The 21,539-nt window shown below is 36.4% G+C and overlaps 1 protein-coding gene across 1 annotated transcript in view; it reads left to right on the top strand.

Annotated features, from left to right (window-relative positions):
• The window catches only part of LOC149158839 (uncharacterized), a 115,556-nt gene extending 108,033 nt beyond the window's left edge, over positions 1-7,523 (top strand). Inside the window, exon 2 of the mRNA XM_089436332.1 lies at positions 6,946-7,523. Coding sequence (XP_089292458.1) covers positions 6,946-7,081 — 136 coding nt within the window. The 3' untranslated portion in view covers positions 7,082-7,523. The remainder of the gene's footprint in view (positions 1-6,945) is intronic.
• Positions 7,524-21,539: the final 14,016 nt, after the last annotated feature.

Genomic DNA, 21,539 nt, shown 5'->3' on the forward strand with positions numbered 1-21,539 from the left:
CAATCAACATTTTGATGGTATTTAGTTTAGCTACAGGGTAAAGGTTTCTTCATAGTCAATGCCTTCTTTTTGTGAATACCTCTTTGCTACCAATCTAGCTTTTAATTTATCTATGGTTCCATCTGCATTAATCTTTGGTTTATACAACCATTTGCAACCTATGATTTGTTTCCCTTTAGGAAGTTCAACCAGCTCCCAAGTGTTGTTCCTGATTATAGATTCATATTCCTGTTCCATAGCTGTTTTCCATTCACTACATTCATTTGCTTCCTTATAACTAGAAGGTTCAACTACATTCATCATACTAGTTATGAAAACATTTTCCCTATATCTTGCTGGCAACTGAGCTTTCCTACCTGATCTCTTGAGTGGTGGGGTAGCTTCAAACCTTGTCTGATCATCATTTTCTGGACTTGGCTTGATAGCTACATCATCTTCTTTTCCTTCCTGCTGCTGTTGCTGCTGCTCATCTCCGTCACTTAATTCATCACTTCCTTCTTCCACTAAGAATGGAATATCCCATTCCTCATTGCGCTTGTTAGATTCTTCACGATTGTGCTCATTGAATATGACATCTCTACTAACGAAAATCTTGTGAGTAGAGGGATTAAATAATCTATAAGCTTTATATTGTGAACAATACCCTAGAAAGGTACATCTGATGGCTTTTGAATCTAGTTTTCTTTTGTTTGCCTTTGGAATATGGGCAAATGCTTTAGACCCAAACACTCTTAAATGTTTTACTGCAGGATTAAATCCATATAATGCTTCATAGGGAGTTTTAAATTCAAGACTCTTTGTAGGACTCCTATTTTTCAAATAAACTGTAGTATTCAATGCTTTAGCCCAAAAACTATTCGAAAGATCCTTACCTTTCAACATGCTCCTAGCACATTCCACCAATGTTTTGTTCTTTCTTTCCATTACTCCATTCTGCTGAGGAGTATAGGGTACTGTGAATTGCTGTAATATCCTATGGTCTTTACAATACTTGATAAGTTCATCCTTCCTGTATTCTCCCCCTTGATCGGAGCGTAGAATTTTTATATGCTTCCCTGTTTGCTTTTCAATCATGTTTCTAAACTACTTAAAGTATTAAAATGTGTGACTTTTCTTACTCAAAAAATATACCCAAGAAAACTTTGTGCAACCATCAATAAACAGTAAAAAAATACAGTGCACCTCCTAATGACTTTGTTTGCATGGGTCCACAAAGATCTGTGTGCACTAATTCAAGTATATCTTTTTGTTTCTTCTCTACTCGAACAGGGAATACCTCTCTATGCATCTTTCCTAATGTACAAGCCTCACAATCATTATGCACTTGTTTTAACATAGGAATACCTCTCTATGCATCTTTCCTAATGTACAAGCCTCACAATCATTATGCACTTGTTTTAACATAGGAATATCTCTTACCATTTTCTTTTTTCTGAAGTAACAACAAATCATTGTAGTTGATATGACCAAATCTCTGATGCCACAACTCTTCTGTAGTCAAACTTGCTGCTATCAAGGCTCGAACTGGTGCTGGTATTACATCCAATTTGTATAGACCTCTTGTTCGAATTCCTATAGCAATAGTCTTCATGCCATCTAATAGATCTTTAATATAACAGTTAGATTTAAAAAATTCAACTTTAAGATCTTGATCTATAATCATGGATACAGAAATCAAGTTCTTTGTTACATCGGGCACATACATGACATTATGAATTTGTCTTATAGTACCATTAGGTAAAATGACAGAAATTTTCCCACACCTTTTGATCTGATGACTTCTATCATCACCTAGGTAGATTTGTGCTTTGTCGTTGATTTCTTTAAAATCTTTGAACCATTGTTTGATCCCCGTCATATGTGTTGATGCTCCCGAATCTACATACCAGATGTTTGCATCAACATTCTTATCAAACTCTACCATGAACAATTTGAAGTTCTGCTCATGATTATCATTTGCGAGATGACCTGCATGTCTTTTCTGCTTCCGCTGTTGTTTATGATATTTCTTTTTCCCACACTCCTTAGCTATATGACCAAGTTTTCCGCAATAAGAACATTTAATTACAAAGTTGTTTCTATTCGGATGCATACCTTGAGTCTAATTTCGTCTTTTCTGTGAGTTTCATCCGTTTTGTTGTTGCGGATTTTCTTTTCCTTTGAAGAAGTTCTTTTTCACCATCAACGCAAGATCGGCACTCTAGGGCTTCAGAGTCTATCTTCTTTCTTTTTCTTGCATTAATATTCTTGTCAGTCTTTGGGATTTTCTCTCTCGCATTTATCCCAGTGATAAACATTTGGTAGTCATCGGTCATACCATTCATGGTAATGGTTACTAAATCTGTATCTGCAACTGTATCACCAATGTCTGCCAATTTGTTCTTCAGATCTTTGATCCTCGCTATGAAGGAAGCAACTATTTCATTTTCCTCCATCTTCAGGGATAAGATCTTGCTCTTCAGGAACAAAAGACAATTTGTATTCCTGATCTCATACAAATCCTTCAAAACTCCCCGGATTTCGCTTGCTGATTTACATTCTCTGATATGTGGTATGTTGCAGTTTTTCACTGACATCTTTAATAGCGTTCTTGCTTTACCTTCTCGCTTCTCCCGTTCTGGGATCGATGCTAATCCAGTTGCTGGCTTCTGCTCATCCCCAATTGCAATCGTTCAAGCACTCTACACTTGTAGCAGAGTCTACATCTTGAATTTCCAATTCGCATAATTGGAGCCATCGAGCTTGTTATGCTCATTCAAGTATGCTTCAATCATTTGATTATTCATCTTGGCGATTAAAAAATATTGACAGGAAAAAAGTAAAAAATATGTTAGTTCTATCCCAGATCTATGTCAAAGACAGAAATCGCTAATCTCCGCGAGTTCGATTTATGGTATTTTTAATAGCCTCTAGCACTGGCTGATCCCTTGCAGTCTGCGCGCCCTCTCCACGCGGCCTTTGGGAAAGTCTCCACCACACTGCGTGCTCTCCATGACAGTCCTGTGAGGAACCACGTATAGGGTTGTTGCAACCTTCTCTTGGTAGACCTCGGCCTCCACGCAACCTTCTCTCGGCAGCGATCGCCAAGACACAGCCCCCTTTTTTTTGTTTGCACGGTCGGCGCGATTAGCCAACACGGATTCGCGACGGTCGGCACGATTATCCAACACGGATTCGTGATGGTCGTCCAAAGTAAAACGCAGGAAGTCTCATAGTGGGATTGTCGCGATTTTTCCCCCAAACCACGTGACGATTTTGCCTTAGGCGCGTCGGGCAAATCCTTCACTCAGTGAATATGTTTCTCAGCCCTGTCGCTCTGATACCATGTTAAAAAGCGATGTTTGAATTAATAAAAAACATCCACTAGTCAGCTCTACGACAGAGAGTCTGAACTAGGAGAGTCTAGCTTTGCAGAACGCTCTACATTGTCCATGTACATCACACATTAAATAGCACACACGGTTTTAGGGAAGTTAGAACCATACCCTAAGAAATAGAAATTAATTTCTATCTTGAGGTACCGTGAACCAATTTACTATTTTAGGATATTCTCCATTATCTCTAACATTTTTCATTAGGTAGAGTTAGTTGTGCTACATATTCGTTCATGGAAGAGAACAAGTTGCGTTGTATTAATTTTACCCTCCAAATAGAATTGTCGGGAAATTGTTGATGTCATGCCCAATTGTAACTATGAGAGCATAGACAAAAGAACAAAAATGAAGGCATTGAACAATTATGTACTTTCTTGTATTGTTGATGTCATGCCCAAATGTGAATACGATATCATCAACTGAAGAACAAAAATGAAGGCATTGACTTTTTTTATCTTTTATTTTTTTTCCAATGAGAAGCGTAACTTTCTATTAGAAGTAAAAAGTTACATAGAGCAGATGCATCAAAGTGCATTCATCAGGGGTCCCATGGACCTATAAATACATGAAACGGGCTCAAAACATTTTAGCCCTGCCATAAAAAATATAACAGTCCATATAGATCATCCATGTCTGTGTCAGGCAAAATAGAAACTGTCTATCGTAGGAAAGTGCCCACAATACAAAAACATCCGAGTACATATTATGAATATCTGCTGTTAAATATCCTGGTCATCCCAAAAATAAAAAACTGAAGCAGTGAAATATACAGAGTAAAACAGATCCAAAACAGTAGTGAACTGAATATTAAGCTTCTATGAAACGTTGGTATTGATATTCCTGTGTCATCCCATTTGTATGCTCAAGAACCTGCCAGGTGCCCGTATGCTGTCAAGCCCAGCCCTCCTTAGACAAGACATCTGCTTCAGATTTTCCTTCTCTGTAGATATGACAGCAAGATATGTAATCAAAACCATTAACTTTAGAATTTCCTCTAAGACTGGAAGCAGTGTCAGATTGTGACATTGTTGTGTAACATTAAACCAGTTTATAACATTCAGTGAGTCACCAAAAACTTGAATAGATCGGCAATTATGTTCCTGTGCCCAGCAGAGAAGAAGTTTGAGAGAGAGGAATTTGGAATAATTGTTGGATCCCTGGCCCAAACCAATCTTTGATTTTAAAAAATGTTGCTCATTGAGGTAGAGGATAAGACCGCCCCTACATGAACCATCTTCATTGGATGCTCTATCAAAATATGACCAGGGAATATTGCTATTGATCACTTCCTCAGTAATGACCCGAGGCACCTGATGAGACTCCTGAGTTGGTAAGAGAGCATAGATAGCCCTGATTTCGGCAGATATGAGATCTGAAGCAGAGGCATGATCCCTGAAGGTGGCTTTATTCCTGGCCAGCCATACCCCCCAGCATATAAGAGGCAGAATGTTCCTCAAGGCTTCTTCATTTGAAGAGTCCCATCATAACTTCCACGCATCAAGAAAAAATTCCCCCCTCTATTCCAATGTGCAGCCACGGAGCTTTTTGGTTTTTGCCCATATGCTCAGAGTAAAAGGACATTGCAAGAATAGGCGTGAGACCGATTCCTTTGCATCTTTGCATAGAATGCACCAGTTTGGACCTTCATTATGTCACTTTTGTAAGTTGCCCCAGGTAGGAATTTTATATCTAATGAGACACCATAGAAATACTCTTGTTTTGGTGGGACATTCAAGCTTCCAGATCCGCTTCGACCACCATTGTTGATTTACCCCTACTTTGTCAGCAATCTGAAAACTGTACCCAGCTTTTGCAGAATAATTCCAGGAAGGGGAATGGACCCAGCAGAGTGAATCCTCCCTCTCCCTGATCCTAACATGTGAATGATATAATTTGACCAAATATCAGCATTCTCACCATATAAATTCAGCTGTACCGCAGATTTCCAACCTTGTGACCAGAGTGTTGACCTTCCCTCGTCTGCTATTTGATTAAGGAAATTTATCCCCTGCTCATTTAGAGTTTGCACAAGATCCGGTGGGAGCCTGAAGTTTTCAACAACCGGCCCATGGGTCCAGCCACACTCTGAATCTTTCACCATTTCCGATTTTCCATGCAAGGCCATTACCAATCACATTAAAAGAGGAGATGACCGCTTTCCATATAATAGATGGGCTTGTCGACCGTTTGTTTGGTAGTCTAATCCAATCGTCAAGAGAGGGGGAAAATATATTTCCTATGAACAACAGTAGTCCGTAGGCTGTCAGTTGATAGAAGTCTCCACCCAACTTGAGCGGCAAGTGCTTTGGCAAATAATTTGAGGTCCTTCAAACGCCAGCCCAGGCTTTAGGGAGAACAATATTATCCCACCGAACCCAAGGAAGAACAGCTTCGTCTTGGGCCCTGCTCATAGAAAATGATCACAGATTTTCCTGATAGATTCAATGATCCCTTTGGGAACCCATGTGAGCGCCATCCAATATACAGGGATGGCTTCCAGAACAGATTTGATCAGGACCAACTTTCCTGCACGAGAAAGCCATTTGAAGCTCTAGTGTTTTAACCTCTTTTCCACCTTAGTCAGTAGCCATAACCAGTCAGCATTCCTGTATGTATTTGGCTTTAATTGAAAGCCCAGATATTTCAAACTGTCCTGGAATGTTTTACGGTTATGTACCTTCTTGTATTCCTAATGTGCCGAATCACAGTAATTGTTTTCCATATATTTATTGCGTGTTGTGTCAAAATGTTGAAGAAAATTCTCAACTAAAGACCGAAGAACTTCGTATCTAATTGCTACTTGTAAGAGCACTTATGGTCTCACTTTCTGATAAATAAAACCCAACCACATGGATTTTAACCATCATTTGTAATTTTCAACCAAGAAAATTAGGTCTTGATATCTTACCTTATTGTATACAATGTAATTGTGTATTACTTAAGAAGTCAATGCAATACCTAGATGTGACAATGGAAAGGAAAATCAAAACTTATTTTCCCATTTTAATCTATGCGGGTGATAGACATTGATCTGCTAAAGTATGACAGGAGCATTCCCCTCGTAATATTTCAAAATATACTCGGAGAACTAACAATTGCTTCTGAAAACTGGAATTAGAATTGGAACCGGTAACCACATTTCAATCAACAGTCAGGATAGGTACAGTACTCATTTATAAAGATAAAATAAGAAATGGTAGACAATTCCTTATAAATCTTGTATCAAGCACAGTGATCAATAATAAATACTGAAATTGTATGGGTGCAAAATAACCTCAAGGGGTTTGAAGTGTTACATGAGAGTTGAAAAACAAAGGAATTGTATGTCATAATTATTGAACGAACATTGAAGTCGAAAGTAAAGTTCTCTCAGTTATCAGAGGAAGGAGGCGTGATTTCTTTTGTCGAGTCTCTAAAATATATAATGTATAGCAGTAGGGCCGTTAATGCCACCAGTCCAAGTGGTAGAAATGAGACTGGTTTTTTAACAGAAAAGCATTTTAGTAGTCAAGTATGCTGTCAACAGATTTTTATCGATGCTTCTAAACCTTTTTCTACATCGTATGGCCAGGTATTTGGTTTCTGCATGGACTTGTTCTAAAATTTCTCTTGCAAGTTTTTCTCTTGGTGTAATTGTTGGATTTGCATTAAAGAGTAATATTCGAAGGTTGGTGGAGCGTTTGCTGAATAAAATGAAAGATGATTGAGGTGCATACATGTCATCATGAAGGAACATTCTTATGCATGGATATATTTATGCAAAGCGATAATGGCGGTTGAAGTTTTGTGCAAGCATCATTATTGCTTTCAGCCATTTAGTTATTCCATAAATCAATGGTGTTATATAAATTTCATTCACTCAAAAGATTTTAAGTGACATCCCTTTTTTGGGAGCCAAGATCACCATATTGCTATGTTTAATTTCTGAGGTTTCTTCCTACACAAGAAGAAATGGTCTGAGATTTTGGCAGAAAAGAGATCTGTAATGATTTGCATCTTTGTGATTTATGTATTTTGGAGAAATTTCTTTTCAAAATGATATTGAACACAGACCTCTAACGGAGGGATTTGGAACATAAAATCCTCCCAATTGTTTATATATATGTGGAACTGCTTGTGAATAAAATTCCCCAAATTGTTTATATACTATTAAGGTAATTAAAATATGCACATACAGGGATTTTCATGTAAAAAAGCGGGTCACATAAATAGGTGACACAACAATTCACTGGAAAAGAAGATTCACAAGTTTAACAGCGAATGTGACACAGTTAGCCATCTATTAAGAAAATAAAAAGGTAAAAATGTATTATAGTGATGTTATTTTACAAAATTAAAAAGAAAATTTAGTATATCTTTTTAATTTTTATATTTAAAAAATTATAATTACTAGACAACTTAGTATAAATATAAATAATTAGTAGAAAACTTACTAACACAAGTGTCTTCTCTGATCTAATATTGGTGTTCTAGATCAAATGAAGAAGAAAGTATGTTTAGGTTACTTTTGTTATGAATATTAATTTTATACGTTACTTGATGAATATTGCATGGTTTTATGTTGTATGTTAGGATATTCCGACACATAGGAAATAGTTAAGTATAACTTGGTCTAGTATAGAGTTAGGTAAAGTGTGTTTCTTTACTATGTACATTTTGTAACTTACAATCCGACGGTCACGATATGTAGTGATCAGACGGTTCATTCTCTTCTCGGTATTACCGACACTTGATCCGTGGCTTAACACCCGATTGGTCTATGATCTCTATTTAAAGAGCATGGAGGGTCATTTGTAGGTTAACCGTCCATGAGAGAAGTTTATGTAAATTTTCATTCTTTTATTAATAAATTGCCTGAAGTGGCCGCGTTGGCTCAGGCCGTGGACTGTTTCCCTCTTTGAGGGTTTTAACCACGTCAAAAGCACTGGTGTATTGATCTGTGATCTGTTTGTGAGCGGTGTCCTTTGGTGTTCTGTCTGAGGAACTTACCCTGTAAATTCCTACATGGTATCAGAGCTATTTGAGGGCCGCGTCCGTTGGTGATCCAAATCTGAAGCCGGTAGAACTGCATTCGACTACCGTTTCCTAGATCTACTGTTTCTGATTGCTTTCGGGCCGAGAGGACTGCTCTGTTGTGTTGGGAGCATCTGTTCCAATGAGAAACCCCTTTCGTTTCACGTGAAAAAGTTTCCAGTAGCCCTAGCTGCGTCATTTTAAGATCTGGAGGTATACAGTGTTTATTTGCAGCTTACAGTTATTTTCTCTATGTTTATTTCGGTTTTGGTTTATTTAGCTTTTTGTTTTTTTTTTTAATTACCGGATCTATACCTTTTATTTCTGCGTATGCTCTTTGCCTCGCGACTCTGTGCGATCTGGGCAAATCAGAAACAGAAAGGAAGGATTTTTCTCATGCGTATGCTCTTTTCCGCTGCGTCTTAGTGTGATCTCGGAAAATCATAAACATTGAGGAAAATATTTAGTTTCCGGCGAAAGCTAACTTCGAGCCGCAAGGTTCGTATTTTTTTTGTATGTCCGTGTTGGGTTTTGTGTTTTTTGTTTTTTTAGGGAAAAAGAGCTTTCTCAAAGCAAGCATGCAACCCAAAGATTCAACCCCCCTCTCTCTCTCTCAAACTTTTTGTTTAGCTCACTTGGTTCAAAGCTAATTTATGAGAGTAGAGGTCTTGAGTTCAAGTCTCCTTTTTGTGGGGGCGGATTTTTCATTTCCGCACTTCGTTGACATCTTCATCAAATTTTCTTCAAAAAGCCATAACTTCTTCATCTGGAAGCCGTTTTCAGAGCCGTTTTTTTTGAAACAGCCTAATTTTTTGAGATCTTTCCATTGGAACACTTAGTTTCAGCATCTATAACTTCAGTTTCTGTTAAAATGGAAAGTCCATGCCAAGTTATTCTTGACAACACCAACTACTTCCAATGGTGGTCCTACATTGTGGATTTACTTAGAAGTAAAGGTCTCTACAGAATAGCCTCAGGCCAAGAAACCAAACCGAAAGATGAAGATAAGACAGCTAAATGGGAAAATAGGCAAGATCAAGCACGTGGGTTGATAGGGATGTCTATTTCTCCAGATCTTAGATTCCATATTGCAGAACTTGATACTCTTGAAGAAGCAATGAAACAGATCACTAAAGTTTTTGGAATTAAAAATGAACTTAAAGCCCATCAACTTGAAAATGAATTGCTTACATTGGACCCCAATAATTTTTCTTGCATTGAAGATTTTTGGTCCAAGTTCAAGACCCTTAGACTTCTCTTGGAAGGTGTTAAGGTTAAGAAAGAAGATATTAGCCTTATCTACTCCATTCTTATTAAGTTGGGACCAGCCTATTCTGTGTTTGTTTCCACCTTCCATTCTACAAGAGAAGCCTTCATTTCTCAAGGACAAGCCTACAAGTCCCCTTCCTTTGATTCCTTTTGTGATTCTTTAATAAGAGAACAAGAAAAACTCTTACACCTTGGTTTTCTTCATCTTGGAAACTCTTCTAAGAAAGTGTTAGCCGCCCAGCAACAACCAAATTCAAAGAATCTTAAGAAGTTGTATCCTAAAAGGAATGGTCCTAAACCAAACAAGGGTCCTAAGCAATTTCAGCCTCAAAATGAAAAATCATTTCAACAAAATGATAAGACAAATAAAAACAAAGGGAAGAAGACTGATAGACATTGCAACTTTTGTAATCGATATGGCCACTTAGAATCCAAATGCTTTAAGAAGATGGAAGCCTTGGAAGCAGCAATGAAAAGCATAATATCCATTTGGAGCACTCTTCAACTTCAACTTCATCTTCAGGAATGGCACTTTCTGCATGTGGTTGTCAAGCATCTCGGTCTGGCTATGCACTAAATGTATCTTCTTCTTCTCATTCTCATGAGTGGCTCATTGATTCTGGATCTTCTTATCACATGGCCAAAAACAAAGCCATGTTTTGTTCTTTAAATGATTGTAACACCAAAAATATATATGTTGGTGATGATAGATCTCTTAGTGTTGTAGGGACTGGAACTGTTCATATAGACAATGGTCAATTTAATGATGTATTATGTGTTCCAACCTTATCCTGCAACCTTCTATCTGTATATCAGATAACTCATTCAGGTGAAGGTAAAATCGTTGAATTTTCACCTCACGATGTTGTAATTAAGGACCTAAGAGATCCTAGACAGATTTTAGCTACTGGCATTGCTGATGATTCTACAAGGTTGTATAAGTTTCACAACTTTGGGTCATCAAATCTTCCCTCGATATTTTTTGTTCATAATGATGAAGTGAGCAAACTTTGGCATGAGCGATTTGGTCACTTAAACTATTGCTCCCTTCAGAATCTATGTAAAGAAAATATGGTGACAGGTCTTCCAATAGTATCTTGCAGAGATGGTGTTTGTTCTGGATGTGTACTTGGAAAACATCATCGGGACAGTTTTGAAAAACGTGCCTCTTGGCACGCCTCAGCCCCTTTACAGCTTGTGCATAATGATTTATGTGGTCCACTTCCAGTTGTTTCATTCTCTAGCTACAAGTATTTCTTAACTTTCATTGATGATTTCTCCAGATGCACTTGGGTATACTTCTTAAAACTCAAGAGTGACGTATTTAACATGTTCTTGGCCTTTAAGGCCTTTGTTGAAAAACAATATGGACATCAAATTCTTAAGCTAAGATCTGATAATGGCGAAGAATATGTTAACAACAAATTCATCAACTTTTGCACTGAGAGTGGAATTCAAATGCAACATATTGTTCCATATACTCCACAACAAAATGGTGTAGCTGAAAGGAAATGGCTAATTGTATGCTTCAATCTAAAGGACTTAGTCTTAATTATTGGGCAGAAGCAATTAACTGTGCAAATTACATAATAAATAACACTCCTACTAAGGTTTTAAAGAATATCACTCCAGAAGAAGCATGGAGCTCAATTAAACTAGATGTAAGTCACTTTCGTGTTTTTGGAAGTGAAGCATGGGCCCATATTCCAGATGAGAAACATAAAGCTTTAGAACCTAAGAGTGAAAAATGTATTTTTGTTGGATATTCTAAAGATGTCAAAGGATATAGACTTATTCCACTTAAGTCCAAAAATGTTATCATTAGAAGAGATGTAAAGTTTCCTGAAAATATATGGGCCTACGAGCCTAGTTCGGCGGATGTGCCACCTCTCCCTATCTCTTCTACTTTTGAAAATATTTCTTCTTTAGATGATGAAAGCGAGGATGAAAATCCTCCCCCACCTTCTCAGGATCCTCCTTCAGCTCCTCAGCTTCCAAAATGGGTCCGTGCTACTCGGGATGCAGCAGGTGATCTTGCCGGTGATCCTACAGATCAGCGACGTACACATTCTCAGTTTGATAGAGCCTCTTCTTTACTGGCTCAAGCTTCAGTGAATTATGATCCTCACACCTTTGCAGAAGTTTTAGGCCATCCAGATTGGGAAGCAGCTATGAATGAAGAATATCATTCATTATTGGCAAATGATACATGGGATCTTGTTCCTCTACCAAAGGGACGAAAACTTGTTAGATGCAAATGGGTTTACAGAACCAAGTATGGACCAGATGGGAAAGTTGATAAACATAAAGCTCGTCTTGTTGCTAAGGGTTTTCCACAAGTTGAAGGCATTGACTACACTGAAACCTTCTCCCCTGTTGCCAAAATGAACTCTATCCGCCTTGTTCTTTCCCTTGCTGCCTCTTTCAAATGGGAAGTCCATCAGATGGATGTTAAATTTGCCTTCCTGCATGGGGACTTGCATGAAGAAATCTATATGGAACAACCTATTGGCTTTATACAAACAGACTCCAGCCTTGTATGCTGGCTTAAGAAATCCCTTTATGGTCTCAAGCAAGCTCCTCGAGCTTGGTATGCCAAAATGGATAACTTTCTTTTAGAAAATGGCTTTTCTAGGTGTCATTCTGACAATACTGTCTACACCAAGAAAGTGGACAAGTCTCTTATCATTCTTGTTCTTTATGTTGATGATCTTATCCTGACTGGTAGTGATCCCAACCTTATAAACCATGTGAAGACTAGCCTTAAAAGGAAGTTTGAAATGACAGACTTAGGACACTTACATTATTTTCTTGGTCTTCAAGTCTTGCAATCCAAGGAAGGTATTTCCCTTTCCCAGTCCAAGTATGCCTGTGATATTCTACGCCATTTTCACATGGAAGATTGTAAGCCAGCCCCTTCTCCCTTTCAGTCTGGAGTCAAACTTTCAGTCACTTGTACTTCTCCTGAAGTTGATGCTACTTTATACCGTCAACTTGTAGGAAAACTTTTGTATTTAACCCATACTCGTCCTGACCTTTCCTTTGCTGTTGGCCTTGTTGCTCGGTTTATGCAAAACCCACGTGAAAGTCATTGGAAAGCAGCTAAAAGAATACTTCGTTATGTTCGAGGTACAGTTCAGTTTTGGATTCATTACAGTGTCGAAGCATCTCCTCTATTGGTTGGTTTCACTGATTCCGATTGGGCTGGTGACCCTGATGATCGGAAGTCTACTGCAGATTATGTGTTCACTCTTGGTTCAGGACCTATTACATGGGCTTGCAAGAAACAAGGTGCCATTTTTCTTTCTTTAGCAGAAGCAGAGTATCGTGGTGCCGTAGAAGCTAGTAAGGAAGCCTTGTGGCTTCGTCAGATCCTGTCAGAGTTTGGCTTTCAACAACAACATCCGACTACACTTTGGTGTGATAATCAAAGTGCCATTCAACTATGCAAAGATTCAGTCCAACATTAGCGCAGCAAACACATTGAACTGCACATGCACTTCATCAGAAAGCTCATTCACGATCATGTTCTTGAAGTGCAATATTGTTCAACAGATGATCAAGTTGCAGACATCTTTACAAAGGCTCTCACATAGGCGAAGTTCACTAAACTTCGATTTATGGTTGGAGTTCAGGAAGTTGTCTCTAAGGGGGGATAGGCTATAGTGCCTCCTTCCTTCTCCTATTGTGTCATATTTGTAAATCCTTCAATCCTATCCCAAGTTGTTCTTAAGGGGGGATGTTAGGATATTCCGACACATAGGAAATAGTTAAGTATAACTTGGTCTAGTATAGAGTTAGGTAAAGTGTGTTTCTTTACTATGTACATTTTGTAACTTACAATCCGACGGTCACGATATGTAGTGATCCGACGGTTCATTCTCTCCTCGGTATTACTGACACTTGATCGTGGCTTAACACCCGATTGGTCCATGATCTCTATTTAAAGAGCATGGAGGGTCATTTGTAGGTTAACCGTCCATGAGAGAAGCTTATGTAAATTTTCATTCTTTTATTAATAAATTGCTTGAAGTGGCCGCGTTGGCTCAGGCCGTGGACTGTTTCCCTCTTTGAGGGTTTTAACCACGTCAAAAGTACTGGTGTATTGATCTGTGATCTGTTTGTGAGCGGTGTCCTTTGGTGTTCTGTCTGAGGAACTTACCCTGTAAATTCCTACACTATTAAGGTAATTAAAATATGCACATACAGGGATTTTCATGTAAAAAAGCGGGTCACATAAATAGGTGCCACAACAATTCACTGGAAAAGAAGATTCACGAGTTTAACAGTGAATGTGACACAATTAGCCATCTATTAAGAAAATAAAAAGGTAAAAATGTATTATAGTGATGTTATTTTACAAAATTAAAAAGAAAATTTAGTATATCTTTTTAATTTTTATATTTAAAAAATTATAATTACTAGACAACTTAGTATAAATATAAATAATTAGTAGAAAACTTACTAACACAAGTGTCTTCTCTGATCTAATATTGGTGTTCTAGATCAAATGAAGAAGAAAGTAAGTTTAGGTTACTTTTGTTGTGAATATTAATTTTATACGTTACTTGATGAATATTGCATGGTTTTATGTTGTTCAATCTATTTTTTATGTTTTATATCAAATTAAGAAAAGTCCATTTTTTGGGTTTTATATCAAATTAAGAAAAGTCCAGATTACTTTTATTGTGAAGGTTAATTTTAGGGGATGTTGCTTCACTAATTTGGGTTTTATATCAAATTAAGAAAAGTCTAGATTAGCTTGATTGTGAAGGTTAATTTTAGGGGATGTTGCTTTACTAATATTGCATGGTTTTCTATTTTCTTTGTTATCTAGTAGGAAAAGTTATAAACTAACAATACCAATATATTTTCTTTGTTATCTAGTAGGAAAAGTCATAAACTAATAAATACCAATATAAAAAAGAAGTTAATTAACCTGATTTGAAATGTGTGCTTTGATGTGTTATATTGCGAAAAATATATTCATTTGGAAAATAAATGCTTAAAGTAGTTCTTTAAAATAAATGATAAAATTGTCAATTTTATTTTCTGAATGGTAAAAATTTAGATATAGGCAAACAACGAGCAATAAGAGATCTACATTAGAAATTATAAAATTTCCTTAGCAATTAATGTTTTTTTCAATCAAAAACACTAAATAGCACTAAAAAAAATGTAGGCAAAACTGTTTTAGTACTAGAACAAGCTGTAGATAAGTATCATTCAGTAGAGCCAGTGAACAAATGACCAAAATTCCCTGTATTCGAACAAAGCTCAATTTCCTAAGTTTAGAGTGTTGCATTGTTGCTTTCCACCAATCACGTAGCGCCAAAGAGGTCAAAACAATTGTGTTTAGCAGGAAAAAATATCAAAGATCAAACACACAAAATAAAGCCCTAAAACTAATCTAAATAAAAGATAAAAAAGAAATAAGGTCCTCCCATTTGAGACTAACTAATCTAAATAAAAGATAAAAAAGAAATAAGTTCCTCCCATTTGGAGTCTCAATTCTATTGATGTGATTTTTTTTCGTACCTTAAATATATCATGCATGCCCCATTATCAAATTGGTATTACAATGAAAAATAATAATAAACTAAGGTTTTCTTCTTTTTCTCTAGCCCAACAAAGAAGAAATCTAACTAAAGATTTTACTAGGAGGATTAGATCCAAGCATCATAAATGCAAGACAAGAAAACATCTTCCTGACTTTACCATGGAAAAACCCTAGATCTAGTGTACTAAAACAATATAGGAATAGGAAATTGTATAAATTTATTAGAATGTTGAGGAAAGGAAAATGCATGGACCTCATATGAAATCATATACAAGCAAATATGGATGGGAGGGGATTCTATTACAAGTAGAATAGATTACATCCATAAGATCATACTTTGCATATGAATGTGATGGCACTCAATCTCTTCTCCTTGGGTTTGTTCTTCGTAAGGATCTCTTTATTTCAGTGGCATAAAATTGCTTACTCTTAATCCTTGAAAAGCAAATGTGGAAAGTAGAGACGAAGGTGCAAATTAGTTAATATTTTGTATGAGAAAAAAATCAAGATCCAAGTCCCAAATCAATAATCAAAATCGATCATCCAATACCCAACCTCCAAGATCCAAGATTTGGATCAATAATCAAGATTGATCATTTGAGATTCAACTTCCAATATATTTATAGTATGAAATCTCTAAAGCTTGAGATCCATAACCCCATGCGAAGGAGGCCTTTTTATAGGCTTCTTGGTTTTTCACAAGATTTTTACATGAAGAATGGGTGCATATTTTAGAAATTTCTTCATGCTTTTGGTGGCTCGCAAGTGTTGATATTTGAAATAAAAAACTTAGGAGCACTAGGTGTTTTTCCTATATGGGCAAGAAAATATAATAGAAACAAGTCACGTGTTAGATGTACCAGTTGGAAACACAAACACAACACTAGTAAAATAATCACCCTTCTTACATTAGTTAGGCATATCCATGCTCATCTATTAATCAAGTGATCATATAAATGGGTCCATGGTACAATAAAATGGAAAGGTCATGCCAAAGTGGATCAATATCTCAATACATGAACATTAAATCCTAAAGCGTTAGTAGTATAATGTTTCCAAGGTGGATAGTGCAACAAAGAAGAAGATGAGGCCTTGGAATTGAAATGTGGATCCAACAATGGTAAAGATCCAAATGCGCGATAAAAAGAGCTCCAAAACTAGCTAAAGGGAACCACATATGTTTGGTGTTTGGCTGGATTTAGAACACACTAACACCACTGAGTATGATCCTCTATGTGTGATAAAGAGTTGAATTTGAACATGGGAGAAATAATGTAGCTAGCATTCAATGCCAAATATCCCCATTAGATGCATAAGGATCCGTTGATGATGAAAATGGGCACCAAGGTACTACTATGATCATAACAATGCAAATAAATGAGTTTAAGTGGAACACTAAAAGGAACTATTTGGTTAGGGGTTAATGATGACAATTCATTTCTTAGTGCAAGTAGATCCACCAATGAAGGTAGTGGAAATAGATCAGACTCCTAGAATAAATGTGTCATGATTGATAAGGATAGATTTATTAGACACAAGGAAAAGATCCATCTCTTCAACCAACATAAGGAAAGAGGATATCTGATGAATGATTAAGACATATAATTGACCCAGACAAATAAGTTAAACATTAGAGGGGTAACTTGAGAGTGGAAAATTATGCTCCATCAATGGGAAAACTCAAGCTCCAAGGGCTCACAGTCCCTTGGAAAAATATTAGGAAGGGTTCCAAATGGAAAAGTGGTGCTACTCTATGATAACACGTCATAGGAAGATCCTATTGTTGGATGTACACAAGGGTGGGAAAGCAAAATGACAAAATGCGCCGACCTATGATAGGGGAGATCATATTTTAAATTTAAGTACCAAAAGGTTTAGATGCAACATTATAGGGGCATATTCTAATCTTATATACTAATTCAAGAAATATTGGACAAACTAAATTTTCAAACACAATTTTTTTTTCAAAAATTCACCTTACAGTAAATAATTGAGCTAACCATTGCCAAGTGATTTCTTTAAGGCATCACAAAATCTAGTTCAAGATCTTACTCACAAAAAAACAATTGGAAAGTTTTATTAGATTATTCATGATACAATATACAGGTTCAACATCGATATATAATTGCATTAAACAAACTGGTAAGTGATGAGGTGGAGTGTGATCTCATAAAGTTATGATTAAGCATGTATATGGGAGTGCATGGACCATTTAGTTTAGTCCATGAATTGAATGATTGAGATAAGATTAATCTCGTCCAATGGTGAAACATGTATGCTAGTTCTTTATCACAATTACAACTGAAGTTTGTGTTTTTTCTCTAATGAATAAATTATAAATAAGAAGCACGATGTTAGTAAAATGCCATGTCTTATATTTTAGCGAGCACTGAGAAATACTTTTTTGTTTTTGAATTTATTGATAAATCAATGGGTTACTTTCTTTGTATTTTTTTCTCTAATGAATAAATTATAAATAAGAAGCACAATGTTAGTAAAATGCACATGTCTTATATTTTAGTGAGCATCAAGATTTTTTTTTTTTTCTTGTCTAAATCTATTGATAAATCAATGGGTTATTTTCTTTACCCTCTAGGATATAAATTCCAAATTTCATTATACGTTAGATATTGAAGGTAAACATTCCTTTTATATATATATATATATATATTCGGTGGGCGAAATGGTTTTAGTTCCTTTCCTTTGCTTTTCACATTATGTTCTGGTTTCTTAATGCTTTGTTTTGTTTTATGTATTCGGAGATATAATGTGGAGGAAATAATTGAAGAGGAAGGGGAATCCTCTTGATCTGTCAAAAAAATAAAAAACTTACATGCAAACTTTAGATGTAAAAAGGGTGATCAATATTCAAGGATTGTTGGCGTAAATTTCAATGACATTGGAAATTTCAATTAAGAGTAAGAAGGAAAATGATTCTTTTGCATGGCTAAAGAAGTGGTTAAGATTAAATAGAGGAGATATAATAATTAATTCTTTCAAACTATGAGAAGGTGAAAATAATTGCTTGCTTTATTAGAGGAAACTAACATGTCATGTGCATAATTATTTCAATAAATAAAGAAGTGTTGGTGAAAGGGTTAATCTATTGCTTAAACTTGATATCTTGTGGAGAGTCTACTTTCCAAATATCATGAGATTAATACAAAAAATTTCCCATTATGGGAATTTTGTAAAATGATCTAGTAATAAAACCTTTAAGCATCTTTAAGCCATGTCTAGGGAGACCACCAATATAATTATCCTACATTTTTCCCAAGGTCTCGTTCTTGCTTGGAGGATTTTCTTTATTTATGATAATAAATTGAGAGTTTTTTTCTTTGAGATTAATTCTATTGGAAGATGAAGGTACCTTTGAGGACAATATTGATAACAATTCTTTGATCATTGATTATGATTTGGTGGCTTGCATGTTGATTCAATAACATCATCAAATCAACACTCTAATTCACTTCGAAAATCTCAAAGACACCAATTAGTTGGTTAAACCTCCAATCACGAGCTTGTTAAATACACAGGGGATTCACAACCCAAATCGCAGAAGAGACATTTGACCGTGGGCGTGAGATATTGATATGATGAAAAAGTGTCATTTCGCCCCCCCTAGCCCACTCGATCATTATTTGGGTAAGTTGGGGTGAAAACCTCGAACCATCTATGATTTATCTCGACTAATAACATGTGTTTTACCCCAACAAAGCCTCAGGAAAAACCACTTGAGGCATGGGGTGAAACCACTCCTAGTTTTGCAAACTTGTGGGAAGCCAAGCATGACAATCTAATTGGTTTCCTACATGGTACATTATTAACTACCCTCTGAAAATGCATGCATATTATCACTACTGAATTTATTACCCCACCTTAAAACAAATCTCTTAATTATCTGAAGAATCATTTTGCTTGTTAGTGGTCAAAGAGGGGGTGTGTAAACACTGTGTTCAAGGTATTTCATATATATATATATATATATATATAGGTGCCATTGTTTTCACTCCTATTTTTCAGAGAAGTTATTTTCTCTACACTATGCCCCCTACGACAAGGGGCAATTTCTTAGATAAGCACTACGCTTCAAATATTTTTCTAAACATATATAGGTATATTTTTGAACCAACTATGACTAGTAAAACCCTTGAGGTGCTTCATTATGAAGCCAATTCCTAGTTTACAAACAATTCTCAACATTTTCCCATATGGGAGAGCGACATTTTCTGTTATGAAACCAACTCACAAAAAGATAGAAAAGAGAGATAAACGCCTTAGAATTCAGCCTCTTCGAGGGGACAACCTCCTTTACATTACACAAATGAACAATTCTTGGATGATACAAATGACTAAACCTCCCTTTTATATATAGGAGTCTAAGGGGTCACAATATAATCAAACTGACATAACAATAATAACATAAGGACACAAAAATAACAATAGTGGGTTTCTATGGGGCATATATGGGGACAATAGGGCACAATAATAACAATAAGGGATACAATGACAATAGTAATGGGAGAATCACTAGTATTATAGGGGCCTAACATGCCCCTCTCCTTCCGAAAAGCGTTGTCCTCAATGCTTGAGTAGTTCTGGATGCTTTTGTATAAAATTCTCATCCTCCCATGTGGAATCTTCAGCGGATAAGTTCTTCCACTTGATGAGATACTCCGAAGTTGATCGATTTCGTAGATGTCGAGTTATTGTTTTTGTGATTGCTTCTGGTTCCAATATTATTTTTCCTTCCTCATCAAGTTTTGGCAATATTATTTGAACTGAGAGCTTGTCACCTATAACCTTCTTTAAACATGAAACATGGAAAACTGGGTGCACTCGGGAAGCTACAGGAAGCTCCAATTTGTATGCCATAGTACCAATCTTTTGCAACACCTTGTACAGACCATAATACTTTGGTGATAATTTATTATCCTTCTTAGCTTGCTTGAGGGACATTTGTTTATATGGTTGTAGCTGTAGGAATACCCAGTCACCTACATCAAAACTTATTTCGCTGCGATGTTGATCTGCCTATTGTTTCATTCTATTCTGCGCCAACGTGAGGCTATCCTTTAAGAGTTGGAGAACTTGTTATTGAAGCTCAATGTGATGTTCCACTGCTTGAACCTTAGAATTTTCTCTTAAATATGATGTGATGGATGGTGGATGATATCCATAATGTGCCATAAATGGGGTCATTTTTTCTGCAGTATGGAAGGAAGTGTTATACCACCTTTCAGCCAGAGGCAACCATTTGACCCATTGTGTCTGCTTATCAGAATCAAAGCAACGAAGATATCCTTCCAAACATTTGTTTACTATCTCAGTTTGCCCATCAGATTGAGGATGATAATATGAGCTATGAGCTAACTGAGTACCGAGACAAGAAAATAATTTTGTCCAAAAATTTCCAGTGAAAATGGGATCTCTGTCGCTTACAATAATCTTTGGGTTTCCATGTAGCTTTTGAATTGTTTCCACAAATGAAGTAAAAACTGTACTGGCTTTAAATGAATGTGATAATGCACAAAAGTGTGCATACTTGGTAAGTCTGTCAACTACCACCATGATGACACTCTTTCCTTCAGACTTGGGTAAACCTGTGATAAAATCCATTGAAACCTCCTCCCAACGTTGGCTTGGAATGGATAAAGGTTGTAATAGACCTGGGGTCTTAATTGTTTCAACTTTATTTTGTTGGCAAACAAAACTTTCCGCCACAAACGTTTGAATATCCGATTTAATGCCATCCCCAAAAAATTCCTACTTAACCCTATGGTAAGTTTTTAAAAATCCCGAGTGCCCTCCTAAGGGAGAAGTGTGCAATTCCATAAGAATATTTTGTTTGAGTTGGGAACTCTTACATAGGTATAAACGATCTTTGTACCATAACGAATCATTTTTTCAGCTAAATGTATCAGATGTACTGGGATCTTGTGGTAGCTTTCGAATGAGTGCCCACATTTCTTCATCATTCTTCCATTCATCCGTTGCTTCGTTTATCCAATCTAGTTGGATAATAGAAATGACACACAACAATGTTTCCACATCCTCATCCTTTCTTGAGAGTGCATTTGCCACAACATTTTGCTTCCCTTTTTTGTAGATGATTTCAAAGTCATAACCCAACATCTTTATGGCCCATTTTTGTTGCTCTTCAGAGGAGAATCTTTGTTCTAAAAATTATTTAAGACTATCATGATCCATTTTTATCTTGAAAGTCTTCCCATTAGGTAGGGTCGCCATTTCTTAAGTGTATGTATTATTGCCAACATTTCCTTCTCACAAATAGCTTTGTGTAAATACTTTCCCTTGATTGG

The sequence above is a fragment of the Pinus tabuliformis genome, chromosome 5_2 (assembly GCF_031772625.1).
Source record: "Pinus tabuliformis cultivar Carrire ecotype Pingquan chromosome 5_2, CPIR1, whole genome shotgun sequence".
In the NCBI taxonomy this organism is placed as follows: domain Eukaryota; kingdom Viridiplantae; phylum Streptophyta; class Pinopsida; order Pinales; family Pinaceae; genus Pinus; species Pinus tabuliformis.